The sequence below is a fragment of the Parambassis ranga genome, chromosome 2 (assembly GCF_900634625.1).
Source record: "Parambassis ranga chromosome 2, fParRan2.1, whole genome shotgun sequence".
Classification (NCBI taxonomy): domain Eukaryota; kingdom Metazoa; phylum Chordata; class Actinopteri; family Ambassidae; genus Parambassis; species Parambassis ranga.
In genome coordinates, this window is record NC_041023.1 from 45,405,580 (window position 1) to 45,422,461 (window position 16,882).

At 42.9% G+C, this 16,882-nt stretch overlaps 1 protein-coding gene and 1 gene segment (V, D, J or C); both read left to right on the forward strand.

Annotated features, from left to right (window-relative positions):
- The first annotated feature begins 639 nt into the window (after positions 1 to 639).
- On the forward strand, positions 640 to 9,060 carry LOC114445108 (immunoglobulin kappa light chain-like). The gene is made up of 6 exons (XM_028420072.1): positions 640 to 691; positions 780 to 1,069; positions 3,210 to 3,261; positions 3,350 to 3,647; positions 7,594 to 7,628; positions 8,449 to 9,060. The coding sequence occupies exons 1-6, from the start codon at positions 640 to 642 to the stop codon at positions 8,775 to 8,777; spliced, it is 1,056 nt and encodes a 351-aa protein (XP_028275873.1). The 3' UTR covers positions 8,778 to 9,060.
- A 5,722-nt stretch (positions 9,061 to 14,782) lies between these two features.
- LOC114450152 (immunoglobulin kappa variable 4-1-like) lies at positions 14,783 to 15,269 on the forward strand. The segment is given in 2 exon segments: positions 14,783 to 14,834; positions 14,923 to 15,269. Coding segments are annotated over 2 exon segments (381 nt in total).
- The last annotated feature ends 1,613 nt before the right edge of the window (positions 15,270 to 16,882 follow it).

The window sequence follows — 16,882 nt, forward strand, 5'->3', positions numbered from 1 at the left end:
TGTGGTGTACTCATTTTTGCTTCAACCAATTTGAATAAAGCTGAACATTTTGTGATGTAAGTTAGATTATTAACCTTAACTTCATGTTATGGAGTTAAATAAGTGTTCAATAAAACTGAACACTTATTTAACTCCAGCTACTGATTAAATTTGTACTTTTTAAAGGGGGTGTACTCATTTATGCCGAGCACTGTGAGTCTGTTAGTGACATTAAATGTGGTATATAAATAAAAGAGACAACACAAAAACAGATCATGAATGTCTGAAAAAGATGAATGATGTCTGACACTGACAGCAGTGCTGAAGCAGTCCACATCTACATGAAGTTTAAAGGAGAAAATAAAACAGCTGAGCAGAACAGAGTTCCTGTCAAAATGAGCTTCATGATAGAAAGTTGTATCGTCTGCATAACACAACACTTTGTATGTTTTTAGAACACATTTAAAATCAACATTTTAAAGAGTAGAAATCAACACTGAGACTTTTTTAGATCATCAGTCAGTTCATTTCCATAGAGAGCCACTTTGCATCAGCAGCAGCATGCTCCAGTGCTCTGACAGACTTTATAGTCCTGACAGCTGAACACTGGAAGACTGACAGCTGTCCTTCATCACAGCACAAATCCTCCTCATCAGAAACATGACTCTGACCTGCATCCTGGTCTGGACTCTCCTCTGCTGCTGCTTCACAGGTAAAGTCCAGAGAATCAAAGTCCTCTGTCAACATCCGTCCCTCTGACGTGAAGACACTGCTTTATGTCTCTGTCTCTGTGTCCTCAGAGTCCAGAGGACAGGTCACAGTGACTCAGTCTGCAGCACAGACATCTGCTCCAGGAGAAACCGTCACCATCAAATGTTCCACCAGTCAGGATGTTTATTATGGTTATGCCTTATCCTGGTACCAACAGAAAGAACCAGCAGCTCATAAACTGCTCATTTATCGAACAGATCACAGAGCATCAGAGATTCCAGATAGTTTTTCAGGCAGTGGATCAAAGTCTAAATTCACTCTGACCATCAGAGGAGTTCAGGCTGAAGATGCAGCAGTTTATTACTGTCAGAGTTATCATGTAATCAACAGTCAGCGAGTGTTCACACAGTGAAAAAGAGTCGTACAAAAACCTCCCACAGCTAAAGAGGAACTGACTGCTGCAGCTTCTGCACATAGTGACACACTTCAGTGAACACACACACACACACACACACACTCACTAAAACTAATTTAAAACTTGCTGATTTTAATAACCCACGTCTCATATCCAATCTTCCATTTCTTCTTGAAAACATTGGTGCTTCTGAACTTCATGCTCACCTCACTGAAAATAAACACAAATGTGGCCCATTGATTGAAATAAGATTTGTTCATTTGCACACAAAAAGTGATTTTCCTAACAAATTCATTCAAGTCCATGTTGCAAAAATGAGTACACCCCAATTATAGTCTTAGGGAAAAAGCCACATTTAAAACTACAAAATTCTAATGAACAGGCATTCAACCACAGGTGAGTCTAATGATTTATTTGAGAGGTGTCCAGCAGACAGGTGACTATAAAAGGCTGTCAGCAATGGCTCCCTATGGAAGATATGAAAATGTTTCTTTACAAAAAAAGGTGAGGGCTACAAGAAGATCAGCAAAGCTTCACATATCTGTCAAAATACTGCAGCAAAAGTGATCCAAACATTTAAGAAATGAGAGGGGTTGAAGAAAATCGCCAGCAAGTTCACTGCAGTTAGCTAAAGCAGTAGAAAGCAACTGGAGTGACTGTTTGCTGAAAAAGATGAAGACTACTGGGACTCTATACTCTGGAGGGATGAGACAAAGATCACTGTTTTTGGAACGAATGGTTTTAAACCTGCATGGCTTCATAAAGGTGAGGATTTCAAAGAAGAATGCATGGTGCCTACAGTGAACCATGGTGGTGGCAGTGTCCTCATGTGGGGCTGCATGAGTGCTGCTGGTGTTGGGGTCAGGGTTGCCAGATCTGAGTGACAGTTTCCAGCCCAAACTGAACGTAAAACCCGCCCAATGCGAAAAACAACAGCCCAAATCACAACCTCCCTAGAATCTTAACGTTCAGACTGCCATATGCAAGAAAAACACGTCATAAGCACACGTAACTTTGCTGTAGCTCTAAATAACTAAACAAAGTAACACAAACAAGCAAAGAGTGCAATCAGGCAACAGCATAGACTGACCATTCAATACCAACAGACATGTGATTAACCCAACACTAGAATCCAACTTACTGTAAAATAATGCAGGCAGAATCTCAATGACTAGAACCCTGCCCTCACCTAAAGGTGCACATTGTGCGCTCACACACACACAGGGACATGAGTGTAGGTCTATCAAACGTTTCTCTCTAACATGTTCATCAGGTGAATGAATCAGTCATTATTACTTCGTCACAGTGATTCAGTTCAGACAGAACAGCACAGTGTTCCGTTCATGGAAATGACCTGTGCTCAGCAGCAGTGTTTATCTGTGAGCTTCTCTTGGACTGAACACTGAGGATCAGGCCACCGTCAGTAAAAGCCAGGTCAGCGGGCTGATACGTCAAAACCTCCAACAACTGCCGGTCTGAGTGTGGCTGATGTTTATGTTCATGTAGATTGGTTGACCTCTTCACTCCACTGACCAGTAAGATTTCATGTTGCCATTGGACCAATGACCGTCATGCTTGATGCCACTCGATCAATTTAAAACAGACTGATAATATGAGGGGGAGGGCACCACCGTTTTTATTTAAATTAATCAAATGATATTTACTTTTTGCATAAAATGACAACTCGGATATTTTCTAAAAAAAATGCCATTTTTTTTAGCAAAACGTGTTTAAAAGAAGCGGAAGCACAAATTGAGCATCACTCTCCATCCAGCATCCAGGCTCTGAAAGAGGTTATTCTTGAAGAATGGAAAAAGACAGATGTTGTAATATGTCACCAACTTGTTCATTCCATGCCTAGAAGACCTGGAGCTCAAAGCTCGCTGCCTTCAAACTGCAGACTTCCCAGACGACCACACAGGAGAAAATACTGCAGCCAGCCTGAGAGAGAGGCAAACCAGCTTTCCATCATTTCCATAGAGAGCCACTTTGCATCAGCAGCAGCATGCTCCAGTGCTCTGACAGACTTTATAGTCCTGACAGCTGAACACTGGATGACTGACAGCTGTCCTTCATCACAGCACAAACCCTCCTCATCAGAAACATGACTCTGACCTGCGTCCTGGTCTGGACTCTCCTCTGCTGCTGCTTCACAGGTAAAGTCCAGAGAATCAAAGTCCTCTGTCAACATCCGTCCCTCTGACGTGAAGACGCTGCTTTATGTCTCTGTCTCTGTGTCCTCAGAGTCCAGAGGACAGGTCACAGTGACTCAGTCTGCAGCACAGAGATCTGCTCCAGGAGGCACCGTCACCATCACATGTTCCACCAGGCGAGACTCCTTATCCTGGTACCAACAGAAAGAACTAGGAGCTCCTAAACTGATCATTCATTCATCAACTCTCAGAGAATCAGGGATTCCAGATCGTTTTTCAGGCAGTGGATCAGACTCTGACTTCACTCTGACCATCAGAGGAGTTCAAGCTGAAGATGCAGCAGTTTATTACTGTATGAGTTATAATAGCATCAACAGTCAAGCTGTGTTCACACAGTGAAAAAGAGTCGTACAAAAACCTCCCACAGCTAAAGAGGAACTGTTCATCACCAGCTAGAATCTTCTGCACATAGTGACACACTTCACTGAACACACACACACTTGCCTGTCACCTACATTTCCAACATCCATCCACCAATATAACCACCATCTCTCCTCTGACAGGCTGAAACAAAAACCCAGCAGAGGGACTGAAAGGCAGCAGTCCTCCAGGTCAGAGCAGCAGCAGGTCACAGAGAGCCATCTTTACAAAGACCTGCTCATAAAGACTCAGTCAGGTGAGATCTGAAGACGAAGAAGCAGACAGGATGTTGGACTCCCCCTTTTCCTTCCTGCAAGAGGATTCTATCTATTAACCCGCTTTGTCGTACAGTTTTGGGTACAAGAGGCCCTGGGTTCAAAACGCGGGCGAGTGCACACACACACACACACCAGTTATGGCTTCGGTCGCAGACCAATCAGGATGTAAATGAGTTTTTCTGGCTTTTGCCCAAGCCAGATTACGCTCATGTCACAAATTTGACAGTTCAGGAGTAAACCAAGCATTGTTCCGTCCCTTTACTCTGTGTTTTTTGAAACGGGCATGCTTATCGACAATGCTGCTAAAACCATCATAAAAGAACTTCCATGCATTTTCTACATCTGCAGTGGTCTCCATATTATCCCAGTTAAAGTTGTGTAGATCATCAAAAATTCTTTGCTCAGAGAAATGTTTCATGTCCCGCTTAAAAATGATACAAGGTTTTGATTTAGGTAGTTTAGTATTCTGAATTGTTGCAACAACACAGTGATCACTGATGTCATAGAGGATTGAAGCAAGGTGTATGGACTTGTAGAGTTTTCTTAAACACGTTTCGCTGCTCATCCAAGCAGCTTCATCAGCTCTAACTGTTTGGTGGGGTCTGCAACCAAGTCCAGACGCCTTGCTTCAATCTTCTCTAGGTATGATGACCTGGATGACTGAGAATCTTCATCAACATCACTGATGTCATTCGCAAATATGGAAGCAGTTGAGTATTTGTGAGGGACATTAGTCAGAATTAAGTCAATCAAGGTAGACTTGTCTTCATTTTTTGGGTTTGGTCTAGTAGGGCTGTCAACTATTTGATTGAGATTCAGTAAGTCACATTGGGCTTTAAAATCATCAGACACTGGTTGCAACCAGTTAAAATTAAAATCACCAAAAGCTATTATTTCACTATATTTCAGCTCTGACAGGAGCTGTGTTAACTAAGTTAAGGCAACATGATCAGCTGAGGGTGTCCGATAGCACCCAACAACAGTTAGGTGCAGATCTTTAAATACTTAAAATTCAAACTGCTTAACCACTGATTTTTAGATTAAAACATTTACATGGAATTTGTGTTTTATAAAATTTGCTACACCTTCTCCTTTATTGGGAGGGTCAGTCCTAAAAACATTATAACCATCAATATGAATATCCAGATTTGTAAGTTTTCCTGAGCCAAGTTTCAGATACAACAATTACATCTGCATCCATCGACTGAGCCCAGATGCGGATCGTGTCCATTTTGGGAACCAAGCTGCGGACATTCAAATGGAAAAAGCCTAGACCAGACCTTGCTTTAAAATCAGCAGGAGTATTAAAAGTTAAGACAGAATCTGGACCAGGATTTGGCTGCACATTCCCAGAGATCAGAAGCAACATGACAATTAGCCATCTCTGCTTATATGAGGTACTGCAGGACTTGTTATCCGGGGTTAGTGCTTCTGATACATTGTCACAACAGGACGTAGCAGAGATGTTAAAATTCTCCTTTAAAAACATGACATTACTGAGCTGAACCAGCTCCACAATGTGGAGTTCAGCATGTACGCTAGCTGCCACCAAGGTTTACCTATTGAAGTGACCTCATGATACTCTGCTGGTAATCAGATTACTCTATCCAATTTAACAGTAGATGTTTTCTCCTTAGACACACTTTAAATCACTGATCCCAGACAACTCTTTGTAAAACACTCAACACATGTTGACTGAACTTTTGACCCCGTGTACAGAACAATACTTTACCTTTGGTAAACACAGAGCCAGTAAACACATGATAAATTACAGCCCTTTGAAATAAACTGCTCCCTCTGTAAATACTGTGAACAACATTACTTTGACCTTACAACCTTACTCGGCACTTCTAACTGGCCTTCTCCCCAAAACATCAACTCATTCATTTACATTTCTCCCAGATCTCTGAAAAACACTCGACCTGTGGATAAAGTCTCTTTCCTCAGCAAAGTAACACTCAACTGGTTTAACTCACAGTTCAGCGTGGAGCCTGAAGAACCAGTCCTCGGTCTGTGGAGAAGAAATGAGATGACAGCGGCCATGGCCTCCTCTCCAGGAAATACACCGAGCCCGCTTCAAGGCGGAGCTTGACCAATTACTGCAGGTGACACTGATTGACAGCTGCAGTAACCAATCAGACAGAGCAGCTGAGACTAAAGGCTCAGTCTGTAATGACCTCTTATTCAGATCACTTCAGTTTTCACAGCTTATTCTTGCAGCTTTATTTCTACATTGATCAACCTTTTAATCCTAAATTATCTTCATCAATAAGTTAACCATTTCCTGCCCATTTACTGATATTATTGATATATATTTATGATTGGATTCATGAAGCTACTTTCAGCTGGTTTTCATCCACCACATCATGCTTTCATTGAACAGTGCGGGTTCACCTTATTTAACTCCCTTTCATTTTTACACTGGGCTACATTCACATAGATCAGAGGCTGTAGTTCATCAATACTTTCCTCTGCTGCAGCCTTTAAACAAACAACTGGGATCATTAAGTTGAAGTCATTAAAACAAAAATACACAAAACAACCAGAACACAACAATCTGACACAACTCAGACACACAACATGAGCTAACAGAGCTTCAAATGATTGCTAGTTTCAGTGTGTGTGAAATGAACTGATCAGCCGACAGAGGTTCACTCTGATGTTTGAAAATGATTTTCATTCAGTGTAAATATGAATTGTTGTATTTTCAGAGTAAATTGCTGCAGTTTTTATTCAAACCTTTGTTAGAGTGCAGCTGCTGATCAGTTCCTCTTTAGCTGTGGGAGGTTTTTGTACGACTCTTTTTCACTGTGTGAACACATCTTGACTGTTGATGTCATGAACACTCATACAGTAATAAACTGCTGCATCTTCAGCCTGAACTCCTCTGATGGTCAGAGTGAAGTCAGAGTCTGATCCACTGCATGAAAAACGATCTGGAATCCCTGATTCTCTGAGAGTTGCTTCATAAATGAGCAGTTTAGGAGCTGCTGGTTCTTTCTGTTGGTACCAGGATAAGGAGTCAAAATCCTCACTGGTGGAACATGTGATGGTGACGGTGTCTCCTGGAGCAGATCTCTGTGCTGCAGACTGAGTCACTGTGACCTGTCCTCTGGACTCTGAGGACACAGAGACAGAGACATAAAGCAGCGTCTTCACGTCAGAGGGACGGATGTTGACAGAGGACTTTGATTCTCTGGACTTTACCTGTGAAGCAGCAGCAGAGGAGAGTCCAGACCAGGACGCAGGTCAGAGTAATGTTTCTGATGAGGAGGGTTTGTGCTGTGATGAAGGACAGCTGTCAGTCATCCAGTGTTCAGCTGTCAGGACTATAAAGTCTGTCAGAGCACTGGAGCATGCTGCTGCTGATGCAAAGTGGCTCTCTATGGAAATGAACAGGGATCGGTCTGATCAGCTGCTGATCAATGGATCAATCACTGTATTGGATCATTGATCAGGAATCAATATGTTTTTCAATCAGAACAAAGTGATGGATGTCAGAATCTTCAGTCGTTTCATTGATTTGCACATTGATCAGCTGAGTGTGACAGACACAGTGTTTCAGAGTCAGAGTGTGTGTCTGTGTGCAGTCAGAGGTTTTTGTACGACGCCTCCATCAGTCTGAATCACTGTGGTACACGTTCGGTGGAGGAACCAGACTGGATGTTGGAGGTAAGTTGAAACTTTTCATTTCAGACTAATTCTTATTTGTTGTGTCCGTTTCTGATCAGACAGAACAAATAAAAACCATCTTTCAGTCTTTATGTTGAATTTTCTTGGTGCTCAAACACACAGTGACTGTAAAAAGTGACTGTGCTGAATTGAACCCATGAGGATGGTTCAGAGGGGGCTGACTGCTTCTGCTTCTAACGGCTGGATTTTGAGGAGTGTAGCTCGGTCAGACAGTCGGAGCGCCCGTCTGTGTGCAGTCAGAGGTTTTTGTAGGACGCCTCCATCAGTCTGTGTCTCTGTGGTGGACGTTGGGTGGAGGAACCAGACTGGAGGTCGACTGTAAGAACCTCTGACTGCTGCTCAAACCCACAGAAACAACATGTGTTCAGCTCACAGTGGATGAACTGAGTCTTTACTGGATGACTCCGATCTGTTCTTGTTGTTGGAGGCTGTTTAGCTCATGACTGATACACAGAGAAAGTTTAAACCTGAAAGAAAACACATGTCAGTATTTTAAATGTAGTCATTGTTGAATGTTGTTGGAATCATTTGTGTAAAATGTGTTTTTAAACATTGGAAACATTTCAAATCCTCATTAGAACCATCATCACGTCCCTCAGGAGCTTTTTACCTTCAGTACTGAAACCTGTCTGTTGCCACGGTTCAGCAGTGATGCCTGTCTGTTGCCGTGGTTACCGAGCTCAGAGAGGGAAGTGAAACAGTGAGGAGCAGTTTCCTCCCCTCTGAGGACCAGCAGCTGGACTTTCTGTTCTCTGTCTTCATGTCCTCTCTCTGTCTCCTCCTCCTCCTCCTCCTCCAGTGGGTCCAGTCCCCCCCTCCCTGACGGTGCTGCCCCCCTCCAAAGAGGAGCTGCAGAAGGGCCAGGCCACGCTGCTGTGCCTGGCTGACAGAGGCTTCCCCTCTGACTGGACCCTGTCCTGGAAGGTGGACCAACAGAACAGGGACAGCTCGGAGCAGAGCCGGAGCACCGCGCTGCTGCAGGACGACGGGCGCTACAGCTGGAGCAGCACCCTGAGGCTCTCTGTGGACCAGTGGAGGACGGCGGGCTCTGTGACCTGTGAGGCCAGGCAGGGCTCCCAGAGTCCAGTGATACACACACTGAGCACAAACCAGTGCTCCCAGTCCTGAGTCTCTCTCTGCTCTCTGTGACTCTCTGTCTGCATCCCTGTCGCTTCAACATTTAGAAACAAGTGAACAAAGTTTGGACTTCATGTGTTTGTCGTGTTAACTTTAGAGAAGAACCATGATGACTGTAAACAACAAGAACAAAAGAACACTGACTGATGACTGAACATCCAACATGTGGACGAGTTCCTGATTAGAATCATCAGTGACTTACTCTTTCTTCACTCTCATGCTTCTGTCACATTTTCTATTCTTTCATCACAATAAAGACTTTTTCATCCACTCAGCTGTTTTTGTGTTTGAATCAATAAATGTTGTTTGAGCTGAAGTGAAAGTCAAAGGAGGAGAATAATAAAGAGAGTCTGTCTGAGAGGAAACCACTGCAGCTGAACCACAAAGGTGGATTTTACATGAAGGTTATATCAGCACAGACTCCTCATCTTCATCACTTCCATCATCTGCACTGGAGACATTAAACATTATAGGGTGTAGTAACACACTCCCGCCCACTAGATGGAGCTGATGCTCCTGAAACTGTCTGTTCATTTCCATAGAGAGCCACTTTGCATCAGCAGCAGCATGCTCCAGTGCTCTGACAGACTTTATAGTCCTGACAGCTGAACACTGGATGACTGACAGCTGTCCTTCATCACAGCACAAACCCTCCTCATCAGAAACATGACTCTGACCTGCGTCCTGGTCTGGACTGTCCTCTGCTGCTGCTTCACAGGTAAAGTCCAGAGAATCAAAGTCCTCTGTCAACATCCGTCCCTCTGACGTGAAGACGCTGCTTTATGTCTCTGTCTCTGTGTCCTCAGAGTCCAGAGGACAGGTCACAGTGACTCAGTCTGCAGCACAGAGATCTGCTCCAGGAGGCACCGTCACCATCACATGTACAGTCAGACCACAGGTTTATGTTGGACGCAGCAGTGGTAAAGATCTGTTACACTGGTACCAACAGAAAGAACCAGCAGCTCCTAAACTGCTCATTTATGGGGCAGATCAGAGAGAATCAGGGATTTCAGATCGTTTTTCAGGAAGTGGATCAAAGACCGACTTCACTCTGACCATCAGAGGAGTTCAGGCTGAAGATGCAGCAGTTTATTACTGTCAGAGTTATCATTACATCAACAGTCAAGCTGTGTTCACACAGTGAAAAAGAGTCGTACAAAAACCTCCCACAGCTAAAGAGGAACTGACTGCTTCAGCTTCTGCACATAGTGACACAGTGAACACACACACACACACACACACACACTACAATTAATTTAAAACTTGCTGATTTTAATAACCCACGCCTAATATCCGATCTTACATTTCTTCTTGAAAACATTGGTGCTTCTGAACTTCATGCTCACCTCACTGAAAATAAACACAAATGTGGCCCATTGATTGAAACAAGATTTGTTCATTTGCACACAAAAAGTGATTTTCCTAACAAATTCATTCAAGTCCATGTTGCAAAAATGAGTACATCCCAATTAAAGTCTTAGGGAGAAAGCCACATTTAAAACTACAAATTTCTAATGAACAGGCATTCAACCACAGGTGAGTCTAATGATTCATTTAAGAGGTGTCCAGCAGACAGGTGACTATAAAAGGCTGTCAGCAATGGCTCCCTATGGAAGATATGAAAATGTTTCTTTACCAAAAAAGGTGAGGGCTACAAGAAGATCAGCAATGCTTCACATATCAGTCAAAATACTGCAGCAAAAGTGATCCAAACATTTAAGAAAGATGGAAGTGCAACCATCTTACAGAGACGTCCAGGCCGTCCACAGAAGTTAACATCTCGACAGGAGCGTCTTCTGATGAGAGGGGTTGAAGAAAATCACCAGCAAGTTCACTGCAGTTAGCTAAAGCAGTAGAAAGGCAAACTGCAGTGACCGTTTGCTGAAAAAGATGAAGACTACTGGGACTCTATACTCTGGAGGGATGAGACAAAGATCACTGTTTTTGGAACTAATGGTTTTAAACCTGCATGGCTTCATAAAAATGAGGATTTCAAAGAAGAATGCATGGTGCCTACAGTGAACCATGGTGGTGGCAGTGTCCTCATGTGGGGCTGCATGAGTGCTGCTGGTGTTGGGGTCAGGGTTTCCAGATCTGAGTGACAGTTTCCAGCCCAAACTGAACGTAAAACCCGCCCAATGCGAAAAACAACAGCCCAAATCACAACCTCCCTAGAATCTTAACGTTCAGACTGCCATATGCAAGAAAAACACGTCATAAGCACACGTAACTTTGCTGCAGCACTAAATAACTAAACAAAGTAACACAAACAAGCAAAGAGTGCAATCAGGCAACAGCATAGACTGACCATTCAATACCAACAGACATGTGATTAACCCAACACTAGAATCCAACTTACTGTAAAATAATGCAGGCAGAATCTCAATGACTAGAACCCTGCCCTCACCTAAAGGTGCACATTGTGCGGTCGCACACACACAGGGACATGAGTGTAGGTCTATCAAACGTTTCTCTCTAACATGTTCATCAGGTGAATGAATCAGTCATTATTACTTCGTCACAGTGATTCAGTTCAAACAGAACAGCACAGTGTTCCGTTCATGGAATGACCTGTGCTCAGCAGCAGTGTTTATCTGTGAGCTTCTCTTGGACTGAACACTGAGGATCAGGCCACCGTCAGTAAAAGCCAGGTCAGCGGGCTGATACGTCAAAACCTCCAACAACTGCCGGTCTGAGTGTGGCTGATGTTTATGTTCATGTAGATTGGTTGACCTCTTCACTCCACTGACCAGTAGGATTTCATGTTGCCATTGGACCAATGACCGTCATGCTTGATGCCACTCGATCAATTTAAAACAGACTGACAATATGAGGGGGAGGGCACCACCGTTTTTATTTCAATTAATCAAATGATATTTACTTTTTGCATAAAATGACAACTCGGATATTTTCTAAAAAAAATGCCATTTTTTTTTTAGCAAAACGTGTTTAAAAGAAGCGGAAGCACAAGTTGAGCATCACTCTCCATCCAGCATCCAGGCTCTGAAAGAGGTTATTCTTGAAGAATGGAAAAAGACAGATGTTGCAATATGTCACCAACTTGTTCATTCCATGCCTAGAAGACCTGGAGCTCAAAGCTCGCTGCCTTCAAACTGCAGACTTCCCAGAAGACCACAGAGGAGAAAATACTGCAGCCAGCCTGAGAGAGAGGCAAACCAGCTTTCCATCATTTCCATAGAGAGCCACTTTGCATCAGCAGCAGCATGCTCCAGTGCTCTGACAGACTTTATAGTCCTGACAGCTGAACACTGGATGACTGACAGCTGTCCTTCATCACAGCACAAACCCTCCTCATCAGAAACATGACTCTGACCTGCGTCCTGGTCTGGACTCTCCTCTGCTGCTGCTTCACAGGTAAAGTCCAGAGAATCAAAGTCCTCTGTCAACATCCGTCCCTCTGACGTGAAGACGCTGCTTTATGTCTCTGTCTCTGTGTCCTCAGAGTCCAGAGGACAGGTCACAGTGACTCAGTCTGCAGCACAGAGATCTGCTCCAGGAGGCACCATCACCATCACATGTAGAGTCAGACCACAGGTTGCTGTTGGACGCAGCAGTGGTAAAGATCTGTTACACTGGTACCAACAGAAAGAACCAGCAGCTCCAAAGCTTCTCATTTACAGAGTTGATGAAAGAGCATCAGGGATTCCAGCTCGTTTTTCAGGCAGTGGATCAAAGACTGACTTCACTCTGACCATCAGAAGAGTTCAGGCTGAAGATGCAGCAGTTTATTACTGTATGAGTGAACATAACATCAACAGTCAAGTTGTGTTCACACAGTGAAAAAGAGTCGTACAAAAACCTCCCACAGCTAAAGAGGAACTGACTGCTGCAGCTAATGCACATAGTGACACACTTCAGTGAACACACACACACACACACACACACATTAAAACTCATTTAAAACTTGCTGATTTTAATTACCCTCATCTCATATCAATCTTCCATTTCTTCTTGAAAACGTTGCTTCTGAACTTCATGTTCACTGAAAATTAGAGGTGGGCGAATCAATCTAAATTCTAAATATCGATAGTATCGTTACCAAGGTTAGGATCAGTATTTACTTGATACTAGCGTGATGAGATCGACATTTCTGTGGAAGTTTCTCTTAATACCTTTAGCAACATTACTCATATTTACTGAAGGGTGGAAGTACTTCTGCACTGTTACCATGCAGTGTGTGTTCACATATATAGAAGTGTGCAACTAACATGAAGTATTCATGTTTATGTGTTTATCACTCAATAATGTGATTTTCATAAGTGTTTATGTGTTAGGAAGTTTTATAGAAAATCAAAGTAATTCGAGGATACTAAATGTATTAAGAAGTAATTTCATAGTGTGTCATATAACTTTGTTTTCTGCAGTTCAGGCTGTGGCAGATGAGATCAGTTGTTTTTCTGCTCTGTGGAGCTCCGGATGGTACGTGATGGTCATAAATTCAGACAAAGGATAGCAGCACCTCTGACATGTTAAAAGCCAGATTCTTGTGGTTTATAAGAAGGTTTATAAGAAGTTTAAAGGAGAAAATAAAACAGCTGAGCAGAACAGAGTTCCTGTCAAAATGAGCTTCATGATAGAAAGTTGTATCGTCTGCATAACACAACACTTTGTATGTTTTTAGAACTCATTTAAAATCAACATTTTAAAGAGTAAAAATCAACACTGAGACTTTTTTAGATCATCAGTCTGTTCATTTCCATAGAGAGCCACTTTGCATCAGCAGCAGCATGCTCCAGTGCTCTGACAGACTTTATAGTCCTGACAGCTGAACACTGGATGACTGACAGCTGTCCTTCATCACAGCACAAACCCTCCTCATCAGAAACATGACTCTGACCTGCGTCCTGGTCTGGACTCTCCTCTGCTGCTGCTTCACAGGTAAAGTCCAGAGAATCAAAGTCCTCTGTCAACATCCGTCCCTCTGACGTGAAGACGCTGCTTTATGTCTCTGTCTCTGTGTCCTCAGAGTCCAGAGGACAGGTCACAGTGACTCAGCCTGCAGCACAGAGATCTGCTCCAGGAGACACCGTCACCATCACATGTTCCACCAGTCAGGATGTTCACTATGATTTTGTTGCTTTAGGTGGTAGTGTACAGCCAGGTTACTACTTATCCTGGTACCAACAGAAAGAACCAGAAGCTCCTAAACTGCTCATTTATTGGGCAGATGACAGAGAATCAGGGATTCCAGATCGTTTTTCAGGCAGTGGATCAAAGTCTAAATTCACTCTGACAATCAGAGGAGTTCAAGCTGAAGATGCAGCAGTTTATCACTGTATGAGTTTTCATGAAATCAACAGTCAAGATGTGTTCACACAGTGAAAAAGAGTCGTACAAAAACCTCCCACAGCTAAAGAGGAACTGATCAGCAGCTGCACTCTAACAAAGGTTTGAATAAAAACTGCAGCAATTTACTCTGAAAATACAACAATTCATATTTAAAATAAAAAATATTATTACTCTGAGGTTTATATTTATAATAAATGTGAATTATATTCAGTTTCTGAGTGTAACTGACAGACACACTGGGTCTGTGTTTGTGACATTAAATGTGGTATATAAATAAAAGAGACAAGACAAAAACAGATCATTAATGTCTGAAAAAGATGAATGATGTCTGACACTGACAGCAGTGCTGAAGCAGTCCACATCTACATGAAGTTTAAAGGAGAAAATAAAACAGCTGAGCAGAACAGAGTTCCTGTCAAAATGAGCTTCATGATAGAAAGTTGTATCGTCTGCATAACACAACACTTTGTATGTTTTTAGAACTCATTTAAAAATCAACATTTTAAAGAGTAAAAATCAACACTAAGACTTTTTCAGATCATCAGTCTGTTCATTTCCATAGAGAGCCACTTTGCATCAGCAGCAGCATGCTCCAGTGCTCTGACAGATTTTATAGTCCTGACAGCTGAACACTGGATGACTGACAGCTGTCCTTCATCACAGCACAAACCCTCCTCATCAGAAACATGACTCTGACCTGTGTCCTGGTCTGGACTCTCCTCTGCTGCTGCTTCACAGGTAAAGTCCAGAGAATCAAAGTCCTCTGTCAACATCCGTCCCTCTGACGTGAAGACGCTGCTTTATGTCTCTGTCTCTGTGTCCTCAGAGTCCAGAGGACAGGTCACAGTGACTCAGCCTGCAGCACAGAGATCTGCTCCAGGAGACACCGTCACCATCACATGTTCCACCAGTCAGGATGTTTACTATGATGATGGTTACCTCTTATCCTGGTACCAACAGAAAGAACCAGAAGCTCCTAAACTGCTCATTTATTGGGCAGATGACAGAGAATCAGGGATTCCAGATCGTTTTTCAGGCAGTGGATCAAAGTCTAAATTCACTCTGACAATCAGAGGAGTTCAAGCTGAAGATGCAGCAGTTTATCACTGTATGAGTTTTCATGAAATCAACAGTCAAGATGTGTTCACACAGTGAAAAAGAGTCGTACAAAAACCTCCCACAGCTAAAGAGGAACTGACTGCTGCAGCTTCTGCACATAGTGACACACTTCAGTGAACACACACACACACACACACACACTCATTAAAACTCATTTAAAACTTGCTGATTTTAATAACCCACGTCTCATATCAATCTTCCATTTCTTCTTGAAAACATTGTTGCTTCTGAACTTCATGTTCACCTCACTGAAATAAACTTCAGGAATAATTCCAATCTGTCTTCAGACCCCTTCACAGCACCGAGACAGCCTTCATTAAAATCACTAATGATCTTGCAGAGATGGACTCCTCACTGTTCTCATTGTATTGGACTGATATGCAGCTTTCAGTAGAACTTCTCACTCCCCCCTCACTGACAGATTGATCTCAGCTGGCCTCTCACACACAACCCTCCACTGGTTCACTTCATATCTGACCACTCTCAGTACAGTGGTCAGCATAAATGAATACACCACACTACATACCGTACTACAAAATACTCCCACAAATGTGGCCCATGGATTGCAAACAAGATTGGTTAATTTGCACACAAAAAGTGATTTTCCTAACAAATTCATTCAAGTCCATGTTGCAAAAATGAGTACACCCCAATTATAGTCTTAGGGAAAAAGCCACATTTAAAACTACAAAATTCTAATGAACAGGCATTCAACCACAGGTGAGTCTAATGATTCATTTAAGAGGTGTCCAGCAGACAGGTGACTATAAAAGGCTGTCAGCAATGGCTCCCTATGGAAGATATGAAAATATTTCTTTACAAAAAAAGGTGAGGGCTACAAGAAGATCAGCAAAGCTTCACATATCTGTCAAAATACTGCAGCAAAAGTGATCCAAACATTTAAGAAAGATGGAAGTGCAACCATCTTACAGAGACGTCCAGGACGTCCACGGAAGTTAACGTCTCGACAGGAGCGTCTTCTGATGAGAGGGGTTGAAGAAAATCGCCAGCAAGTTCACTGCAGTTAGCTAAAGCAGTAGAAAGCCAAACTGGAGTGACCGTTTCCTGTGACACCGTACGGCCACACTGCAGAGGAATGGCATGCACGGGTATCGTCCATGAACAAAGCCTCTCCTAAAGCCCATGAACAAAAAAGCAGGCCTAGAATTTGCTAGGGCCCACGCTGAAAAAGATGAAGACTACTGGATCTATATACTCTGGAGGGATGAGACAAAGATCACTGTTTTTGGAACTAATGGTTTTAAACCTGTATGGTGTCGTCAAGGTGAGGATTTCAAAGAAGAATGCATGGTGCCTACAGTGAACCATGGTGGTGGCAGTGTCCTCATGTGGGGCTGCATGAGTGCTGCTGGGGTTGGGGAGCTGCATTTCATTGATGGTATCATGAACTCAACACTGTGCTGGTCTGTACTGAAGGAGAAGCTGCCATCACACGACAACATGACAATGATCCAAAACACACATGTAGAGCTACTGTTGCATTTCTGAAGAACAGGCTGAATGTGATTGAACTGCTGAGTATTTCTCCTGATCTGAACCCAATCCAACACCTGTGGGGAATTCTGAAGCCATAAGTTGAGCATCACTCTCCATCCAGCATCCAGGTTCTAAAAGAGGGTATTCTTGAAGAATGGAAAAAGATAGAT